Here is a 19,235-nt window from a genome sequence, read left to right on the forward strand (position 1 = left end):
TCTTCTTTGTAAGAGAGGCTTACTGCATTTCTTCTTTCAATACTGATCCGTTCTCCCACAGATGCAGGACAAAACGTGTGTCAGAGCCCTGGGAGGCAGCTCTGTGGGCCAGATGCATCACACCTGCCTGAGAACTTGGGTCACACGGTAGGACAGACTACCAGTCTGCCTCTTAAAAGCTTGCAGTCACTCTCCGAATTCAAGTACAGTAGTAAGTTTTCATCCTCACTTTATGGACTCCCAACTCTTTCTCTGTTGGAGATGCAAATCTTAGAAACACAAGTGATACCTGATCACAATGACTTCTTTGTCTTTTGCCAGGCTTTGTGGATCCCTTGGAAATAACTTGGAGACCACAAAGACAGCTACAGTCTTCAGATTGAAAAATGCTCTACTTAAGTGACCACTAGTCACTTAATACCACCTAGCGGTATTGACGTTTCAAATGGATTTTAGAAGTAATTAAAAAAAACCCACCACCCTGAAGCAGAATTACCAGTATCTACACCTTTATACATTTTGTACATTGATTTTACTATGCCATATTAACCCTGATTTATGCCATTCTCTCAAAAAAAAAAAAAAAATGCCCCGAGACACATGCTAACACACAAACGATGGAATTTTGTGGCCAGAGACTTCTTGTGGTTCTTTTTGCTTCGTCCTCCGCTCCCCCCCCCCCCCCCCCCCCGCCCCCCAAGATGTAATCACTCGGCCATCACAAGAAGCAGGAAGGAAAATATATAAAATATATTTAGCAAAACCAGTAAAATTAAAGTGGAACAGAAAATGCAGTCAAGTAGCAAACATTATGTACAGCAGCAGATTTTACAGTTTCTCCTACACATACCTTTGCACTTATTTCACACATGCTTTTCAAGGAGAAGGAAGAAAACAGAAATAAGCTAGCATTAAGAAAGAAAACGTATTTTTTTTCCTGAACAGTAAATGGGGGTTTATTACTGGTTTTTGCTTTTGAAACTCCAATTCAGACTATATATACCTCTAAGAAAAATAAGAGGACACCATTTTCTCAGTCCCTAGAGCAAAATTACACTGTCCTCCTCTTACAGACTATACTGGTATCTTAAATAGTTACACTCACAGGATCTAGACATTATCTGGCCATCTTAAGGGATGTAGGTAACAAACATTTTAACCAAGATACAAAACAGGTATCTGATTTTTCCAGCTTTCCTGAGGCTGAGTGAATTGTTTTAAATACATGTGCGCTTATCAAAATCCGTGTTACAGTACATTTTTAACAGTAGTTTGTTAAGAAATCATGAAAGTGCATAACAGCCTAAAAGCAGGCAAAAAGTACTTCAGAAGAACAGTCTTTCCTTAAAGTGGCAGAAGAATGTAAGCCTTCCCCAAAGTAGTGCTGATCTCATGTGAGGACATCAGTGATCTTCCTAAAGACTCCACAGTGTGGCTGGTGGGGTTTTGGCTTTGGTTTTTTTGTTGGGTTGTTTGTTTTTTTTTTCCCCCCCAAGTTACAACAACTATGTTTTGCATGAACAAAAGACCATTAGAAGTATCTGTGCAGTTCTACAATTAAATCAAGTGTCCTGACAACTTATTAAACCACTGAAAAAATGTTGGAGTCTAGCGATGACATTCATTCAGTACACACCAAGCAGAGGCTGGAAGCCGTTGGAATATGCCACAAACCTAAATTGCGTCACCCAGAACAGTAAGTTAAAGCAAATCAGACAGACACGCCTTTGCCACCACGAACAGCAGGCCAGACAGAGAGGGGAGGAGTAAGGGAAGTACATCATGCCCAAACCTCTGCCTTCCCCTAACTTGCAAAGGCAAAAGCGGCTCAGAAAAATCAAGTCTGGTAACATCTGACAGATGTTAAGGTGGAAACAGTTGCTCTGTGTGATTCAAATATAGATGGGAGAAAAATTAGTAATAAGCTATATACCAGTCACGGTGGGTAACTCCAGCGTTCTCTTCGGAAATGTAGATTTGTCAAAATAAAGATTATTTTATTATTTAATTAACAAAATTCACACAGATAGTATCGCATTTCATACAATTCCAAAATAGCACTTTCTCTTTTCCCCTCAAAATTTGTTGAAATGGCAGATTTTACTAATTCTTGGCAGGATGACACGGGTTATGTGGGCACAGGACAACACTTGTATTACAGATTTCTTTTTCTTCTTACAGGTTAGCTTGACATTTTTTTTCTTCACATAAGGTTGGAAACTTTTTACTTTCTTTTCCTCCTCCTCTCTTCCAGTTCATGTACGACCTCCTCCTCGGCTGACCTGCCAGAGAAATTCCACTGGGAAGGTTGAGCTTTCCTACCTTTCTGCCTGTAATACACAGCAAATCAGTGCAGGGAAAAAAACACCACCAACTCCACCACTCACGACTGAAGCAAATTTAAGTTTTATGAAGGCAAAACTGATAGGTTTTGTGTACACTTACACAAACAAGTGTGAATAAAGGCTTTGTACCCAAACCGTTCAAGTTTATTCCAGACCTCGTATTTAAGGTAAAGCTGAATAGTTCCATTTTCGACATGAAAGGCTCTTAGATACACTGCTGCTGTTAATCTTACCAGCTGTTTTCAGGGATTTCCTCAAAATTACCTCAAATATTTCTGTCCTTCACCAAAATATTCACTGAACTAAGCCAGGCCAATATAAATGTATAACTGCATTAATTTTACTTCGGAAACCAGTAAAATTCTAGTGATACATACAGCCAAGACGTATAGCAAGCTGTCGCCACCATAGTTGTCGCATAGTTTTACTTTCAGGATTTGTGAAGTTGGTTATTGGGTTTTTTCCTTTTTCTTAAAAAAAAAAAAAAAGCTTGAGTGCATGACAGTAAGAGGGGAACAATAGAAAATAGCTGTAGTTTATCCAAATGTAATTATATTATAGCACATTAAGAACTGCTGCCTGTGACTGAACTTTTCTGATATACCTGAAGTAATATACTGTTAGATGTCACCTACATGCGACCAGGTTACGAGCTTGGAGAACGTTTCTGTGCCGAATACCATCAGAAACTGTTTAGATTATATCTACACACACACACACACACAAAAAAAAAATCAAGACCCAGAAATCACTATTCCTTCTGGGTAGACAAACACTACCGATAATAGTGACCCGAACAGTCACCATAAACACTTTTGGAGGATGGGGGAGAAGATTAATTTGATTATATATTCATAGCCATTTCTTGTAATTGTAGTCCAGTGTGGGATACTCCTGTTGCACACCTAACCACAATTTTTCTGCTGATGGACAAACTCATGCCTTAAGCACCAACGTAAATTACAGCTACCCCATCGACTTTTAACTGAATTACTGTGCAGTCACAGTAGCCAAAGAGCACAACGTGTAGCCTGAGGTTTCATAATGTTCCTATTTCTGTTTCTGATGTAAGGAGGTATAATAAATGCTGTTTCAGGGATTCAACATAGGTGAGCTTTTAGAAAGATATTAAACAAGAATACACACAAATCACACGTGGCCAAAACAAAATAATAAAAGTCTTTAGTGGAAAATGATTTTATCCTCCTCCTCCTGCTTATGGATCTTAAAAATACACAAAGAGTTCACTTCAAAATTGAAAGTTCAGTTGTGATAAGGCCTGATAACACAGCCATTTCCCAAGTCTTATTGCAACAAATTGTGAAATATTTCTTGCAACTTTGTATCTTCAACTGTACAGGTAAAACAATACTTGCAATCAACTAGCACTTCAATCCCTGCGGTTTTAATATATAAACTCAACATAGTACTGAATTATGCATTTAAAATATTTACACGCTTGACCAACAGCAGTACTAGCATTTATTGCCTTAAAACTGCATGTTCACTGTATGGAGGTTCCTTATTTTGCACAAAGGGAACAAATAGAAGAGGGTAATATTTTTTTTTTCCTCATTATAAACTCTGGAATAGTTCAATGAGAGATTGACGTGTGCTGGGGAATGCTATTAGAAAGGATTTTATGAATTTCAAGTATCAAGCTGTAATAGATTGGAAAAATCACATGGGTAGTATCTTTCCCTTGAGGTTGGAAGCATCTTCCAAACCTTCTATAAGAATGGCTTAAAAGGACAGGAAAAGTAGGATAGGGAAAGGGAAGAAATGGAAAAGCAGAATCTACTTTCATTCACTGAGAAGGGAAAGCCAGGGATATCTTATTTCTCAGTTGCTAGGGCCCCAAGAAACCTCATCTTGAAAAAAGGGTTTTGTAAGAGAGCCAAGAGCTTAAGGTTCTAAAGCGAATCACACTTCATGATTTGCTTCACGATTAGTGCTAGAAAGCATTAATCTCATGTACTGCAAAGAGGGCACTATCTACTCATATTAAAAGCAAATTTACAGAGGGGGCGGGGCTGGCTCTTTAAATTAATTGTTATCATTAGGCTTTGGTTATACTGAGTGACTGGAACAGGTACAGGAGAAATGAGTGGTGTTTGCTCCTTGCAGGGAAGTGTAAAAAAACCCAAACGCAACCAAAAATCCTACCACCACAAGTGGCACTTGTCACAAGTAGAGGCACCAAAGCCTGAATAACTAACAACTGTCCTCTCACTGTGTAGACCAGAACCGAGGCACGCTGGTGGGAAATACTCATCTCATTTAAGAAGCAGCCACCATTTCAATCGCCTGTAATTGAAATAATGATGATCCACAGCAAGCATTACCGTCTGCAGTAGACCAGTTCTGGGGAATACTGCACCACTGCTGCCTCTACTGGGCTTTATAATTATGAAAATCTTCTGTTTTCATTACAGTAAATCTTACACCTCACAAAACTAAAATTGAAATATTTAATATTTACATAGCATCTCAGATCCTCAATGCATTTTATAGGCATAAACTAATCCTCACAACATCCCTGTGAGGTAGGTAGGTATTACCGTTACTTTAACAATGACACAGTTCTAGCGACTTGCCAATGGCCACAGAGGATCCAGTGGAAAAACTGATACAAAATTAGAGGAGCCTGGCTCCTACTCCTGCGCTTATACTCATCAAGCTACTTCCATAAAAAACACCCCTTCTTATGTTATCATTAACCAAAACTGAAATTACTTGAAGTGTTTTACAAGACAAATGCTGCAATTTGTATTTCTGAATACCTTTACAGATCACAAATTAGAATTTGCTTTGCTTTTTAAAGAATTAGATTTTAAATGGACAACGGACTGCTCTGAGCAAGCTTTTCTAGAACTACATGGCTTAGATATAAAGGGATTTACCCAGGTAAACACTGGGGCTTTAGTGAGTGCTACTCACTATCGAAGAGATGACTCTGATTCAAACCCCTCCCTTTCAACTAGTAGGATTTGGACATGCTGAGAAAACATATTTCTCATTCCTGAGGAAAATGGTGAGCCCTTTATCACTATACAGTGAAACACAAACTCTGGGCAATAAGTAGCAGATTCTGGTGGTAATTCAGTGAAGATAATTAAGGCATAAATGCACATGAAAGTGGAAGTTTCATGTAGTAGTCATCTACTTCTCCCTGTCCATGTGTATCTGTGCTTTCAAGGTCTTGGCTTTCATGGCCCAACTAGTTGGTCATGCTTGCCAGCATCAAAAATTATACGTTGAATAACAGAAAATTCTTATATTAGCATTAGAACTAGCTATCACAATGGGGAAGGAGCTGGCAAAATGGGAAAGAAGCCACTTGATTTCTAGTTTCAGAATGAAAACACTGGAGCAATAAACTGTTTTAGCAAAAACAGCCTCGACAAATACATTTTTTACAATAATATCATGCAGCATTTATAATTCAGTTTGAGTTGCCTTTTTTTTCCCCCCCTTCAAAAACCAGATGTGTTTTTAGAGCCGTTATTCACTTTGCACAGTGAATGGAAAATCAATGCAGTGATGCTATAAAAATTTCAGAACACTTATGTGGAGCCAACTCTCAATGTTCGCTAAAAATGGTCTATGAGTCTCTCCCATGGACTTGAATGAGCCTTTCTCATGTAGATTACAGCAACTGGATGTGTAGAACATTGCTGAAGGATTTTTTTTTAATTATTTTTTTTTAAGGGATATAAAAGCCAAATAGTTTAGGTAGAAGCAGCCACTTAGCCAGCAGGATTATGAATTAATAAAACTTATTCCCAGAATCTTTTGCAACAGTTTCATAGATGTCACTAAGCAGAGATGTTGTAGCATTTGCTCTAAAAGAACATAAAATGGCATGGAAAGATCCCTGTTGAGTACACAGGAATGAAAGAAAAAATAAGAAACAAAGAAAGAGAGAATAGTGTCTAGCATAACATCAAGCAGGAAAATTACAAAAACCCCCACATTACTAGGACAGTTTCCCTTTAACATATAATATTAATTTTAAATGAAGGGCAAAGGAAAGTTTTAAGCAACCTTCAAAACTACTCTGAAAATAAGCGTTCATACTTTAAGTCTTGATAGTCAAAAGATGCTGCGTGTCTCTGCTTGTTACAACACAATGGGCCTGGTAAGAAAAGTAATGGGTATACACATTACTTTGTCCTGAATGCTAATTCTATTTGTGCTCCCATTCATCAATCACAATAGGCAAAGGATTTCAAAATTTTAAAGTTAATAAATATTTTTAAATAGTGAACCAGCTTTAGGATTAAAAAAAAAAAAAGATAGTGACAGTGCTAGTTATAAAACAAATGACGACTATGTTATTTAGTCAGATCCAAAAAAATTTGAAGGCATTTGCTATGAAGTCCTGGAAGCCTTTGGTCTAGATATCTGACATCAAATACATCATGACAAACCAGCAGCTTCTACTGCTGCTTATGTTCCCAGGCTTTAATGCCCTTCATCTGAAAAGAAAAAAAAAAAAAAAAGAAAAAAAAAAGGTTTCAGAACTGCTGCCCTATACAATGTACCAACTCAAGAGAAACTCCAGAAGCAGTTTCAAAAACATAGCAAAACCCAGAGAGATTTAAAAAAATCAGCCATCAGAAGTTTAAAAACAGAAGGATCTACTACGATCGTTGTCTTTTGTGCAAGTGCACAGTCAAGAAATCTTTTAAAGAAAAGCGTAAGAGTTTCAAGACAAAAATTGAGATCAATATCCCTGTTCAAAAATACTACACAAATTATCTTAGAAATAAAATACTAGCTGGGAAGGTACGTTATCTAACAAGTCTTATGGTCACTTTTTAATGTGTAAATCTGCCCTAGCCTACTTTTTACACAAGAGAGACAATAATGAAGAGATGGATTTTTGGCCTTGTGGATCCATGCTTGAGACAGGTATGGATTTAACTAAAAAATGAAAAGAACCTTAGATCACTTATAGCACATTATTAGAGATTTGTCTTGTATGAATTCTGGCTATCATGACTAATTTTGAGATGAATAGCTGAAGAATGGCACAGAATGGCAAACGTGATGCTACACATAGCCATGTAAAGGTGTATATTTATATATTTTATATAAATTTCAAAAACACATGGGAAATATTAAACAGCATAATCTTGCAGACTTCTTAAACAAAAGGGCCCACTTTTGCCTCCATGTATTTCCACAAAAATCAATTTTACTAGACATACAGCATTTGTGTTTGCTTCAGTTTTCTCTGGCTCATGACTGGAGCCAAAGCAGGCCTTGCTTTTGTATTCATGTGCTGCTCTCCCTTGTTGGTCCACTACACTCTGGGCACTATATTGTACTGTTGTAATAACTGAAGCACTCCTATTAGAAAAAACACCAAACACACAACAAAAACGAGAACAGCTGGGAGGGCTCTGCAGAAGTGGAACTAGATTCAGGAAACCCAAAAATGCCCCACAGCACTACACATCCCAATTACCTTTCTCAAGTCAAACAGATTATGGCCCTTGTGTAACAGGGTTTGATGCCCCTGTTCTAGCATAATTGTTTTAGCTAATGCCCCAACTTTAAAAAGTTTGCCAATAATTTATGCCTTTTGAGTTATTGCTTAAGCAAACAGTTCAGTGTAGAAATACATTGCAGTTGTGTGCAACCTGGGTATGGATCAAAACAGATACTGAAAGTAAAACTACACGTGAACCTTGCATTAAACACTCATTCCAAACTGACACATCAACAATAAGGGCTGCAACAGGTACACAAGCAGCTTAATACCAACAACATCCTAAACCAACTCTTCAGAGTCAAATCTTGCCTTAAATTTCTTACCTAAACTATAAGAGCTTTTTTTGTTCCTCTTTTAAATTAAGGCAATGAAATGGCTACAGTTCCTAAAGTTCATTTTAGGGGAACAAAAATATACACCTTTTTTCTCTGAACTTTAGGCAGCAGAATGTAATGTAAAAAATCTGCATTGCATTAAATATGCAATGTCAGGTTGATGTAGAAAAACTGAACTAAAGACAAGTTAAAATATCATTTGGTTTTTCTTCCCTATTAAAACACAAACTCAAGTTTTGAGAGGAAAAATAAAGCTCAAAATCAGCTAAACTGTTTAGAGCTTTATATGTATCTGCATCACACTAACATGATTTTGGGTAGAAAACAAATCTGTATGTTTATCTGGCCACTCATATTTCAAACCAATGTGGGGGAAAAGGCACTGCATTTATTTTTCATTGTGCCCATACCTGTTTGCACATATATGGAAAAATTTAAATTCAAATTTTCTGTTCATTCTCTCACACACACAAGTATGACAGATTGCAGCTAACACATAATAGCAGAAGCTGATTCAAAGTTGACCTCTCCTATTCCACTGTGTTATGTTCAAACTTCCAGGCTCTCTAGAATCTGAGATGGCTGCAAAGAACCCAGAGACAGGTACAAGATTTAGTCAGCATTCAGCATTTCTCAGTGCATTTTGCAGAAAGGGTCTAAATTAGGCATAGAGTTTTGTTGTTTATTTTACACAGAGAAGTCCACCAACATTTGCCATAAATTCTTCTAAACTCTTTAAGAAGGCCATCTTCTGCTTACGGTCCAGTGTAGGAGGAGTGCTGCTTGCAGTAAGCTTGTTGAAGGCATCTGCTAACCGCTGGTAAATTACTGGATCTTGTTGAGTTGATAGCAACGTTTCAACTAGCTCTGAATATTCAGCCTGTTAAATAAACAGGAATCTCGTGAACTTTTTTAAAAAAATAAATAATATACACAACTTCTCTCAGCAGGACAAAATCCAAAATCAAGGCTGTGACAGAAAACTATCAGTGCCTCTCTACCTGTTACCCACTACTTTCACTGACTAGAGTACCAGAAGCAACTATGGACCCATGGACTCTCAGCTACCTCTAAACCAGACAAGGCCCTTCAATCACAGCGGGGTTTTCAGTAAGGCCAGAAAAGCCTTTAGGGCTGGGTACGGCGCTCTGCAGTGCAGAGTAACACGAAAACGTTAAGGCGCACCACTCAAAGGGCCTTTATCTCTTCCTTAGCATAGGCTTATTCCTGCAAACTGCACTTTTCTTCATGCCTGCCCCGTGTGCCATACCTACCATCTCCTCCCACAGGTTTTCCCTTTTCTAGATTCTTTTCCCTGGGACAAAGAGCTTAGATTCCTTCCTACGAGCTTCCTACTTGCTCTCATGCCGACTTGGACAGAAAAGACGACAAAGAAACATGTTAAACATGACTAAAGGACACTGCAAGGGGCACCCGGAGCAAGCCCAGAGTGACTACCGAGCTCTGGGAGCAAGGGTGAATCGAAGGACACAGACTGGCACTTCCCTCAGTTCTACCGGTGAAGGGCTTGCGTAGACACAACGTGAAGTTGCCACCGTGGGTAGTGTCACAGCGTCATTTTGTCTTACATGATCATAAGTCCCTCTGAGGGATGAGGGCTGCTTACCAGAGGATCCACATGACAAAGTGGCTTAGCAACAACTTTGCAGAGGTTTGTCAGCCTGGCAGGAAGGGCTTTACAGGGCACGCTGGGGGATGGTGGTAACAGCTTGTAGGTAAGCGAGGAGATAGAGACCAAGAGTAGTAAGAACACAAGGAAGCGTGATGAGTTTAAGAGTGCTCACTAGGAAGGATGAAACAGGTTGAAAGGAGGCCAACCTCAATGTCTGTGCAGAAATGCATTCAGCTTTGGAAACCAACGGGAAGGGTTAGAGCTCCCTGTGCAGATGCAGAGCTGCAACATCACTGCAGGTACTGAAATGTGGTGGGACAGGTGGCATGACTGAAGCGCTCTGATGGGACCAACAGAAGCTCTTTAGAGAAAGAGAGGATAGAAGATTGCCATTCCTGTGAAAGGGGAGCTCAAATTAAGGATGCTTTTCTACGGACTGGGTAACAATCTAGTTGAGTGCTTATGGGTCCTGACCAGAGGAGAGGTGGTAAAGATGAAATCATGGTGGAAGCTTGTCACAAATCACTACAACAGGGTGAGTGGCGGACAAAGTCATCTTCAAGCAACTTGAGGAAGTTTCCAGATCAGACTTGCAAGAGATTACCTCCCTGACATTTGCTCCAGTGCAGATGGGCCACCCAGGGGTCACTTTGCATCTGCTACTCACAGCTAGGGAGAGCTGGTCAGGGATGTGGTAATTAATGGCAGCCTTGTCTACAGTGATCGTGAAATGGTGGAGTTCAGGATCCTTAGGAGAGCAAAGAAAGAGGACAGCTGAGTACAGGCCCCGGACATCACGAGAGCAGATTTCAGCTTATTCAGGAGACTGGTAGGTGAGGCCCCATGGGAGAGAGCTCTGAAGACAAAAGGAACTTGGGAGAACTGACAGGTCTTTAAGGACAACCTCTTCCAAACACAAGAATGGCCTGTCAAATATTGAGGAAAACAATATAAACACACCAGGACACCGACCCAGCTAAGCAGGGAGTTCAAATCTGAACTCCAGTGCAAGGAGAATGTGCAGGAGACAGAAGCAGGGACAGCTACAAAGGAGGAAAACAGAAACTGTCTGGACAAGAACAATGACAGAAAAGCAATGGTTACCTAAAGCTGAATTTGGTAAGGGACGCCACGGACAACAAGAGCAGCTTTTACCAGTACATTAAAAGAGCAAAAAACGAACAGGGTAAATGCGGGTCCTGCTGCTGCTGAATGGAGCAGGTAACTGAGTGACAACAGACAAAAGATAATACTCAATGCTTTCTTGGTCTTCACTGACAGGTTTTCCCAGACCTTTATGACTGGAGACAGGGTTTAAGGAGGAAAGGAACTACTAGTAGTAAAGAGGATCAACCCAAGGAGATCTCTTGAGAAATCTTGATGCATACAAGCTCATGAGGCCTGACAGAATCCATCCAATGGTTCAGAAGGTTGGCTCATATCATTACAATGCTGCTATCATCATTGAACAACTAAGAAAATCAACTCCTGGAAGCTATCTCTGGGCACGTGAAAGAAAAAGGGACTGAGAACAGCCAGTGTGGATTTACCAAGGGTAAATCACGCTTTACCAGCCTGTCTTCTGTGATTAGATGACTACATCTGTGGATAAGCAGATAGCAATGGATGCCTGATGTCAGCAATTCTTTAGCAGTCTTGCACAGTATCCTTGTAACCAAGCTGGGATTTTATTGTCTAGATGGGTGGACTTCTACATGGGTGAAAACACACCTGTAACATCAGCTCCTAAACGATTGTGGTTAATGGCTCATACTCCACCAGGACACAGGTTACAAGCGGCCCTGACAGCTCTCATTTGGGCCTTGTCCTGTTAAATATTTTAGCCAGTGACCTAGAAGAGGACAGGAAATGCCCTCTCCTCAAGTGTGGATGAAACCAAGCTAGGGAGCGCAGCCAGTGCATTCAAGGGCAGGACTGACATTCAGACACCTAGTAGGCTGAAGGAATGAACCGATAGGAATCTCATGAAATTCAACAATGATAAATACAAAGTCCTGCAGCTGAAACAGACTAAACCCCTGCAACTATATAGACAAAGAACTCACAGGCTGGGGAGCAGCTCCGCTGAATAAAGGACCTGAAGGTCCCGATGGACAGCAAGCTAAGCAAGTCAACAGTGTGCCCTGTCAGCAGTGAACACTAGCAGCATACTGGCCTGTATTTATTATTTGTCTTTACACCACACTTGTTAGATTAGATGTGGAATACTATGTCCCATTTTGGACTCCTTAACAAAAGAAGGATATCGATGAACTTCAACGAGTCCAGTGCTGGGCCACCAAGACTGGCAGGTGCTGAAAGCACATGAATGATGAGTACAATAAAGATTCAATAGACTGCTCAGAGAGGCTTTGGCATATCCATCTTGGAGGTTTTCAAGACAGCCGAGAGAAAAAAAAAAAAAAAAGTCCTGAGCAACCTGATCTGAATTCAGTGTTGACCCCACTTTGAGCAAGGAACTGGACTACAGACCTCCTGATGGTCCCTTCCAACCTGAATGATTCTGTGATTTCCCAGACACACAGTCACTAACCACTCTCCTTTAACAAATGACTGGTTTTACAGGGCATAAGTGTCTAAAAGCCATACCTGATGCAAACACACTAATGTGTAGAACGCTTCACCCGCTGCAGTTGTCATTTCTGTATTGTGCTTCTGGAGTACCAACATATCAAAGACCATCTGAAATCACAAAACAGAAGTAGTTACAGAAGCATAAACTTAGCTTTCTAACTTTACCAATGTTTCCTGCTGAACCTCATCTTCACTTCTAATAATGAACATGTATTTACAAACATCCAAGGTTGTTGTTTCATTGGTTTTTTTTTTTACTTTAGATAACAGTAATTGGAAAGCCAAGTTCTTTTAGAAGTTGAGTCATGGTTTAACAGCACAAATTCACATCTCAAAGTACTGAAACCTGCTGTTGATTTATGTGTGTTCTTCAGAGAGAAATGCCATCTCTTTATTTTTCTCCAAAAGCTGCAGATATGCCAGAGAAATAATAAAAAAGCCTTTCGTCTTCTAGAATAAAGCAGGGAACTTTTTCCTCAAGTTTTGGAGACTCCTACAGCTCATGGAAAGCCAAACAGGTTAGTAAAAACAGTACTATAGTTTTAAGTCGAAATTTAGAGAAAAGGTAGAAAGCTACGTTAACTTAGTGGAAGTATAAAGACAAATAAAATTATTTAAGGCATTTCTCATTCTTTCAGCCAGGCTGATGTATGCTTTTAATGAGAAATCCCCAGAAGTCTGTATATCAGTTTGGTAAAAAAAAAGAAGTCTTAAGGAGAACTGAAATCTTTGCAAAATCAGAAGACAAACACACAAATTCCACAATTATTTTGTTCCCAGTTAGCAGGAACCTGGTTGCTACCAGGTCACTCCAAAATTTGATGAGATAGAGTGGATGGTCCTAAAAGGAAGGTACTAAATATGACACTGGATTATAAAAATGAGTAAGTAATTGGCTACATTAAATAAATGACAACATTTTCTTTCCAGTTCCCAACTATGCTCTTTCTTCTGCCTCTTGTTTTAGTACTACCCAGCCTCCAGTTCACACAATTCTGGACACTTTCTATTTCACAATTTTCACAGTAAACTTGACTGCCAAAATTGTCAGTTAGGTTCATTCTAGAGCTTGGATAAATATTAACTGCATTCTGAGAGGCTTAGGTCTTTTGTCAATTGGTGGTTAAGTAATTTCCTCCTCCTGTGTATTCTCGTTCAGTGTCTCCAGTCCTTCATGCTCTCTTTCTTCTTAAACTGCCGATTTTTTTAGGTAATGGGTTGTTTCTTACTATATGTGTGGTCCTGATTAACCTGGTGGTCAGATAGGATCACTGTTTGGCCTCCTGACACTACCTCTATGTTAAAAAACCAAAGTACCATGAAACGCAGCTACCTTACCTTAAGAAAGTGCCTTGTTGCTAGAAAAAGGGTTGAATCTGTTTCTTGTGCTTTTGCACACTGTTCTGCTAATGGTGTTACAGCCTCCAGACAGAGCTGGCAAACCTCTGAACTCATCCTGATAATGGCCGTTAAAGAATCCAAGTCAGATTTCAACTAAATTTTGTTAAAACTTCCCAGCTGTGTCACTAGAAAATATTTTAAATGCTTATATGTTCTAAGATTTCTTTTTACTATAAAGCTGTTAATAAATAAATTAAAAAAAAAAAAAAAGAGAGGAAAAAAGAATTCCAGCTTTGTTGCCTTCTTTTATTAGCTACACACCCTAAGGTAACATAACCCTCTCTGACATAACATTTTCAGAAAGAGTCCCTTATGGTCAAGCTCATCTGTTTCTGACACGTGCCACAGATTAGTGAAAATGGTACTCCCATTATGAGAGGGAGAGCCCATTGGCACCCTGACAGGAAATGCTCTGGAGCCAGCCCAGTAGAACAGCAGCAATGTTTTGTATTACCAGCTGAGAAACTAATTCAGGAATGGCTTTGGGATACCAGCTGAAGGCTTATGAAGTTACACACTCTTCAATGAAGTAATGGAGGAGGCAGGAATGGCTGCCAGAAAAAACTTACATACTAAACCACTTAAAGGGTGCATTCAAACACCACAAGTCAGAGGCAATTCAGCTAATACTAGAAGCTCAATAGACACTACTGTGAAACTCTCAATCACCAGCGAGTGGAGAGTAAGAGCTGATTACCAATATGTAATTATAGATACTGACAGAAAAGGAAAAAAATACAAATTAAAAAATAATCAGATTTTTAACAGGTCTTTATAAAAGCAACTCAGATTTTTAAACACTCCCAAGCTCTATAAAGGATACGATGACATCCCTAACTCCAGTGAGTACATTAGGCTCTTAAAGAGGTCCTCTGGAAGTTGTGGAATTTTCTCAGGGAATATCTCACAGATGAAAGTGATCAATTTGTAATATTGATTACACAGGGATGGAAACTGTCAAAAGAAAAAAACATGGCAATTTTAGAATCAATCACATAACTCTATTCCGACATAATCTCCATCTGTACAGAGAGACAGGACTGATGCTTTCCACTAGAGAAGAAAAGACAATTTTAACACACAACTTCAGAGTCATTAGGATGGCTACAACTTTATTAGCAAACACTGTAGTATAATAAAAAAAGATTGCTATAGCTAAACAGTTGATGGTGAGAGTATGGTATCTGCTCTATACAAATCCAAGGAGCTTTGCTGCAGGCATCACTAGGTCTAGGCCTGTGTGGTAAAAGTCTCACGAGCACTCAGAGCACAACAGAGGAGCTCCTAGGGTACATCCTTTGACTAAGTTTCATCTAAAATGGGCACAGCTCTCACACTCAGCAAACGCTACCAGATGAGAAAGCATGTTAAGAGGGGACAACTGAGGTACACTTCAGAGGTGTTGCCCTGATTCAAAGCAAAACATTAACACAATACAACCCAATGAAATACTGCTATTCCATTGCTTCATATTTTACTGTTGTAGTGAGAAGCGGCTGATGTCTATGATACAAAAGCCAGCTGTACTATGAAAATATATTTTTTTTGTTTAAACTACTATCACTGTTTATCCTTCCCATCACATTTCTGACTATCAAAAAAAAGGATTCACAAGCCATATTTCAGGTTTGGCTAATTGTTGACTTGCACAGACCCACTTTTAGAAGAAAAAAAGATTTGTTTTCTCAGCTTACAATATTTCTTTTCATACAGTATCTAGAACTACAGAACAGTTATTTACATCTTAAAAAGCCTAGAAAACTCAGCTTACAGAGGTAGAATGCATACAGGAATGAATTCTAGGAACTCATTACTATAAAGTTTTCATATTCTAGCAGCTACGTGTAAAAATATACTTACCTTCAGCAGATCCTGGGACATTAGAGGCAGAACTAGATTAACCCCATATAAGACAACATCTGCTGCTGATACAGATCTATTTGTAGCTTGCCCAGGCTCATGTCCTCTAAATACTTCATCTGTAGAAAAGACAAAAAAGGTTTTGTGTAAAAGGAGGATTAAAGATACTGAAGGAAGAGTCCCATTTCTTTATAATAAAGAAATTTTTGAAAATAGGACTATTCCCCTCTCCCCAAACAAAAATATGACGCACTGTATTAAAATAGAATCTTTGTGAGTGGAGGCTGCCACACCACTCACTCTATATATATTCATTAGGACTAAGCATTTCATAATCACGTGTACCAGATGGCATGCTAAAACAGAACGCTTCAGATACTCTGAGGGCTCTCTTCTGTTACAGAACATTGCATTTGTTTCTAGTGATAGCTGCTTCATGCCTGCACACATGAACAGATCGTGAGCAAAACATTACTGCATTTTTATACTTTTTATATATACATGTTATGTATTTACACATTTATATGTATTTTACAAGCACAGCGAGAAAAAAATACGGGTTAATGCATAAAATTCTGTAGTTTAGACATTGCCAAGTTTTCTTCCATTACAGGTAAGGCGTTTTCCATTAACTAGCAGTGACCTTGCCTTTACAATTCCTGCACTGAGTCAGCAACAACATGCAGACAACTTTAGATACATTGGATCTCCAGGCGTTACATTTAGGTAGTATTCACACTGCTTAGTTTCACAGCACGTACTTTACAGTGTTCTCCATGCAACTAACATCCAATCTCTGACCTCAAAGGGAATAGTTTACAGGGCTCCGAGTTGTCCATTCAATGGACAAAGTCTAAACCTGGTCCTGTATTTGTGTTGTGCATGCTTGACAAACTAGACTGATGCACTGAATTTTGGAGTACAAGGTTCTCTCTTTCAAGCTGTACCTCAGAAAAACAATGAACAACATCAAAACAGCCTAGGCAGATTCAGTTTGTTACTGAGCGTGTTTTCTCTGCAAACTGTATAGGACGTGGTAAGATTTGAATCATGCAAATGTGTTTCAAGCTTATTCAAAAGCAATGCAGCAAGCTAAGCTAGAACTCGCAGATCATATTCAGGATGACCGCAACTTTAAGTGGCAAATATACAGAAGAAAGTAACCAGTTAGGATACAAAAGAGAACCCTTAACTTTGCATGTAATTCACGTAACAACGTTCTATGAATGAAGAATACAGAGAACCTCAAATATGATGGAATTTTCATGAGCTCAGTGTTGGTAAAAGACCCAACTTTTTTGTAACATGGCAATCCACCTGCCCCTGCCCTCTTGTGGAAATTTACTATTCTGACTTCTCTATGGGTTTTCTATTACAAAACTGCTGCTACTACATGTTCAGACTTGCAACATTCAGATTGCAAGCTGTTTCCTAAATGCCCTATTTATTTTATGCCAGCAATAGTAGCTTCAGATGCTAGAACACTGTGAAAAGTTCTTCCTTTGCTACTGGCACATTAAATAGTAATTTCCATATCTTGATCTAATCAAGCCTGAACTCCAGTTTTCACTTTATCTGGATCAAGCATGCCCCAACAATGATTTTTACAGTGTAGAACAAGTTATGGCTCAGCCATAACCAATTCCTTCATACCTGTATCACTGAAATCTATGAATTCTTTTGATAGAAGATTAGTGAGAAGTTCCATAATAAGAAGAAGATCCTGGTACTGGTCTTCCTCTGCTGTAACATCAATCCGTTGTCGACCTAGATTATTCTTGGAATACACCTGGAGCAGAGTTAGGCAGGCCTCATACAAGTTCATGGCTTTGGCCTATAAAACAACGTTAGATAGTAAGAAAACTTCCATACACTAGAAGTGACACACTTTGTCTTAAGATGGCATTACTTGGTTGATGATACCTCCAGATTTTGATTTCAGTTATACGACCACTTTTTGTAACAACTGCAGACAAAATCAGGGAAACTGTCACCTTGAACAATAAGAACACTTACAGCTATGTATTGATGTGCTCACAAACCAGATTACCAACAAAAGCCCTTGGGGACTCACTTCAGCTATTGAAGGTTGGAGCCACAGCACGCTGTTTGAGCATAGCCAGTTTGGAACAGGCAGGCACTCGTCTAGATGCAAAAGCAAAATGAGCCAACAGCACAAAGATATCAGTGTACTGCACTGACTCATTTTACCCATTAACTTCTTGGTATCTATTAATGCCTTGTTTAGGACCAAGGGAGTCTCTCTATTTGTCACATAAAACAGTGCTGCAATTCTCCTAAACTAGCCTTCCGAGAAGTCTGATATGGTTAAAAAAACTGCTCAACATGGTCTGCACTCTTTTGCCACCCATGCATAGAGTTAGACTAGTGATAAACTCTGGTTACATTTATTGGTGTAAGAACAGTATAACAAAGATTAAAAAAATAAATCTTTGCAAGTGTATGTTTTTAAACAAAGGAATTCCTCTGACAGATGTGACCATATAGCATTTCTTTCTCTATAGAATCTAAAAATCACTACACTTTGTTTAAAGGGATAGCACTGTATACACATATATGCACATGCAAACACACACACACACTCTCTCTTCCCCTCCTGGTTGTATTTACCTCTCCAAGATAGCAAATCTGTTTATGTGCAACTTCAACGAAGACTTCTATTATGAGATTAACAGTCTCTGGTGTGTTTTTGTATACTTCCATTAATCCAATGCAATTATTAAGGAAGTCCATTAGGAAATTGAAGAGAATTGCTACGTTATCAATCTGGGTAGCCTCAGCAATGCCACAGAGTGCTTCTAACGTAGCAGTGATTTCCTGTTTCACTTCCTCCTCCTGACAGATCTGCTGAAAGTTTTCTTGGTTTATCACATTCAAGAATCGCTGTTGAAGTGGCTGAAGAACCTTGAAATTTTTCAGAAAAGTTACATTAAGATAAGCACACTATTATACAAGATGTGAAATTTAAGTAATTTAGCAAGTTCAGGTATTGCTTTTGTCATGGCAGTACAAGAATCAATCACTTCCAGTTTCAACAGCTCATATTATTATCTGTCATATTACCATAAGATGAAGTGGTAGTGATTAATGATTCTCATTATACATCATCACCTGCAGGCTGGTTTCAACATGAGCACCTCCATAAATATGTTACTTTGCAGTGTTTGAACAAATTACAGTGACTTTCTGTGGCTCACTATTTAATACTCTTCCAAATTCAGTATTAGGGGGAAAAATTGTTACAGTTTATCAATGATCCTGTGCACAACTATCTTTGTCATATTATGATTCTCAATAGCACAATCTCTTTTGTAATCAGCTGTGTTTGGAACCAGTTTAGAAACTTCCATAATAGTTACATGTTTTCCCAAATTACTTCCAGTGCACTATAGTCTTCCCTTCATTCACTAATTTCACAGCTTTGCTAATAAAAGCACGCTTCTCTCAGAAGGCCAACACTCTACAAACTCATACGGTGCCTTCTGATCACATTTTAGCTACTTTCTAGCACCAACCTTTCTGATATTAAAACTCTGAGCTTT

General features: G+C 38.9%; 1 protein-coding gene across 1 annotated transcript in view; it reads right to left on the bottom strand.

Annotated features, from left to right (window-relative positions):
* Positions 1 to 1,468: 1,468 nt before the first annotated feature.
* Positions 1,469 to 19,235, bottom strand: part of XPO4 (exportin 4) — an 83,492-nt gene continuing 65,725 nt past the window's right edge. The window contains exons 17-23 of the mRNA XM_056328045.1: positions 18,304 to 18,597; positions 17,326 to 17,506; positions 15,673 to 15,791; positions 14,636 to 14,766; positions 13,750 to 13,867; positions 12,427 to 12,519; positions 1,469 to 9,063 (exon numbers count right to left, since the gene is read on the bottom strand). Of these exons, the coding sequence (XP_056184020.1) occupies positions 8,866 to 9,063; positions 12,427 to 12,519; positions 13,750 to 13,867; positions 14,636 to 14,766; positions 15,673 to 15,791; positions 17,326 to 17,506; positions 18,304 to 18,597 (1,134 nt within the window). The 3' untranslated portion in view covers positions 1,469 to 8,865. The remainder of the gene's footprint in view (positions 9,064 to 12,426; positions 12,520 to 13,749; positions 13,868 to 14,635; positions 14,767 to 15,672; positions 15,792 to 17,325; positions 17,507 to 18,303; positions 18,598 to 19,235) is intronic.

This window comes from Falco biarmicus, chromosome 2 (assembly GCF_023638135.1).
Source record: "Falco biarmicus isolate bFalBia1 chromosome 2, bFalBia1.pri, whole genome shotgun sequence".
Classification (NCBI taxonomy): Eukaryota; Metazoa; Chordata; class Aves; order Falconiformes; family Falconidae; genus Falco; species Falco biarmicus.